Source organism: Hipposideros armiger, unplaced genomic scaffold (assembly GCF_001890085.2).
Source record: "Hipposideros armiger isolate ML-2016 unplaced genomic scaffold, ASM189008v1 scaffold_239, whole genome shotgun sequence".
In the NCBI taxonomy this organism is placed as follows: domain Eukaryota; kingdom Metazoa; phylum Chordata; class Mammalia; order Chiroptera; family Hipposideridae; genus Hipposideros; species Hipposideros armiger.
Window position 1 is genome coordinate 174,766 of NW_017731589.1, and position 2,397 is coordinate 177,162.

The following is a 2,397-nucleotide window of genomic DNA, read 5'->3' on the forward strand; positions in this document are numbered from 1 at the left end:
TCGCCAGCGGGCGCACAGCAGGGTCAGCCGGGCAGGTGAAGAAGGTCTGGAGGGACGGCGGCCGGAATAGGTGATGGGAAGTGGGAGCTGAGGAATGCGGGGAAGGGAGGAGGGAGAGGAGTCTGGGAGGAAGGGCGCTCGGTCTTCGAGGGAGGGTGCTCGCAGGCGGCGAGGGAGGAGCCAGGGGAAAGGTGGAGCGCGGGGCAGGGCTGGGTGAGGAGTTGAGGGGACCAGGAGGGGGCGTGTTCGGGGAGGAGAACCAGTGTCTGCGAGGCTGCCTCGGAATTGCTCGAGCCTGCAGGAGCGTGTCTGCGCGGGGCTCCCGCGGCGGGATCCAGGCTCCACTGTGGGTCCGTGGGGTGGGTCTGGGGAACTCCAGCCCCGCCTCACTCTCCCCCCCGGGATCCCCTCCGACCCACACCCTCCGGGCCCAGGAGGACACCTAGCTGAGACGTGTCCCTTGGGGCCGTAGGGAGAGGTCGAAGGAGACAGAGCTGAGCCCCTGTGCCTGGCTAGAATGGGCCCTTCGAAGTAGAAATTGGGGGTGGGGTGGCGGGGCTTTGAGCCAAGTCCCCAGGGAGAAGGCAGGGCTGCTGGGGAAGCTTCAAGGGGCGAGGCGGGAGACGCGCTGGGCGGAGATCTGAAGGCGGGGTCCAGGTAAGGGGGCTCCTGGGAGGAGGAGTCCCCTGGGCGGGTTCTCCTTTGTACTGGAAAGCTCTCCGAGTCAGGTGTGCAGGGGTGCCCTTAGCTCTCAGGGCCGGCTTCTCGCTGTCCCTGCCTGGGGTTTTGATGCCACCTGGGCACCTCGACTCCTTCTGAGGGCTCCCCACCTCCTGTCCTCCAGAGCTGATATGTGGGCTGGTTATTTCAGGCACCCTCTCCCTAATCTCTTCCTCCAATCTCCTCTGGGTTCCAGCTTCCTCCTTCCCGCCCCCTTTAGGGAAAAGAGCGATTATGACTGGTTTCACTCCATCCAAGTGCTGCCTTATCAACCGTGGTTGGAATCCAGAGCTGGGGAGTGGGGGGGGGGGTGGCCCTTGGAGGGCAGAGCAAGGAGCCTCCTGGTGCCTCATCACAAGGAGAGGATACCAGGGGACAGAGAAGCCCCGGCACGCACAGCAGGGGTGCAATCAAGATGTGTTACTATTTAGGACAGGAGGAGAGGCTGGGAGCAGTGGTACCTGGGAATCAGCTGGGAAAGGCTTTTCTACCTCCTGGATGGCCTGTTTCAGCAAGTCAGTGTCCTGCCTGCCCATGGCCCTGGGAACAGAATGTGCTGGGGTTGGGTGCCAGCGCCTGCAATGGGAATGTGAACATGTGAGACGTGAGGGGGAGCGTGTCCGGGTGTGCGTGTGTGAGATAGGTGGACAGAGTGTCTGTGCCCCTTCCGAGGACCTCATTGGAGAGCTCCATGAGGAACTCGCAGCATCCTCTCTTGGCCTTGGGAGCAATGGTGGGTCCAGAAGAAATGCCTAGTAAGGCTCTGGTTCCCCACAGCCTCCTCTCCCCAGGTGGGGTGACTATGTGGGGTGCTCGGAGGGACATCAGGTTTAGGGGATGGAGGGTTACAGAATCTGAGGCCCAGGCCGCATTCCAGCCTGGTATCCTCACAGCTGGGAACCAGGATGTAACCAGGATACCCCTGAGGCATCTGCTGCTGCTCCCTTCCAACCAGACGGATGCTGGGATGATCCCATCCGGTTGCCTTGCTCCCAGGGCCCCTCTGTCTCCTGCCTCCCCCTACTCCCCCACTTCTCACCCCAGGCACTCCTTCCTGAGGCTTGCTGTCATTCCCCCCTGCCTGGGCTTCCTGGTTCTGGACCACAGGGACCATTGGAGACTCTCTCAGGAGACCAGGGTGGCTCCAGGCAGCCACACATAATTGCTCCCAGTAAGAAGTCAGACCACAGAGGAAAGGGGACATGTCATTTCTGTTTTTACACAGTCCAACCTCCCTGGACTTCCAGAGTGCTTGGTTGGGGAGGAGGCAGGAAAGGAAACAGCGGAGAGAATCATAAAGTCAGAATTTTAGGGCTGGAAGACCATATCTATCATTTGGCCCCGTGACTCTTCAACATTTTGTGGGGTCATGGCCCCCCTTCAAAATCTAATAAAAGTTATGGAACTGTCCTCAGAAAACTGTGCACACGCACAATTTCAAAGTATCCACGGAGTCCCTGAGTCCCACCAGTGCACCCCTGGGAGGCCCCTGTTTTTACTGGTAAGGAAATTGAAACCCAGAAAGGGAGGGTGGCTTGCCTACAGCCCGTGTTAATTTGTGGTAGGGCCTGAGAGTGTGGAAATATCAGAGGCTCAGGGTGTCTAGCTGTGGCCTGGGACACATGCACCCCTTCATTACACACACACACACACACACACACACACACACACACACAC

General features: G+C 59.8%; 1 protein-coding gene and 1 long non-coding RNA gene across 6 annotated transcripts in view; one reads left to right on the plus strand and one right to left on the minus strand.

Moving 5' to 3' along the window:
* ZNF467 (zinc finger protein 467) overlaps nt 1-2,390 on the minus strand; it is a 15,322-nt gene extending 12,932 nt beyond the window's left edge. For both annotated transcript variants that reach the window (XM_019655453.1, XM_019655452.1), the window contains exon 1: nt 1,182-2,390. In XM_019655453.1, the coding sequence (XP_019510998.1) occupies nt 1,182-1,400 (219 nt within the window). In that variant the 5' untranslated portion in view covers nt 1,401-2,390. The remainder of the gene's footprint in view (nt 1-1,181) is intronic.
* LOC109389674 (uncharacterized) overlaps nt 1-2,397 on the plus strand; it is an 11,468-nt gene that overhangs the window by 2,111 nt on the left and 6,960 nt on the right. The window lies entirely within an intron of this gene.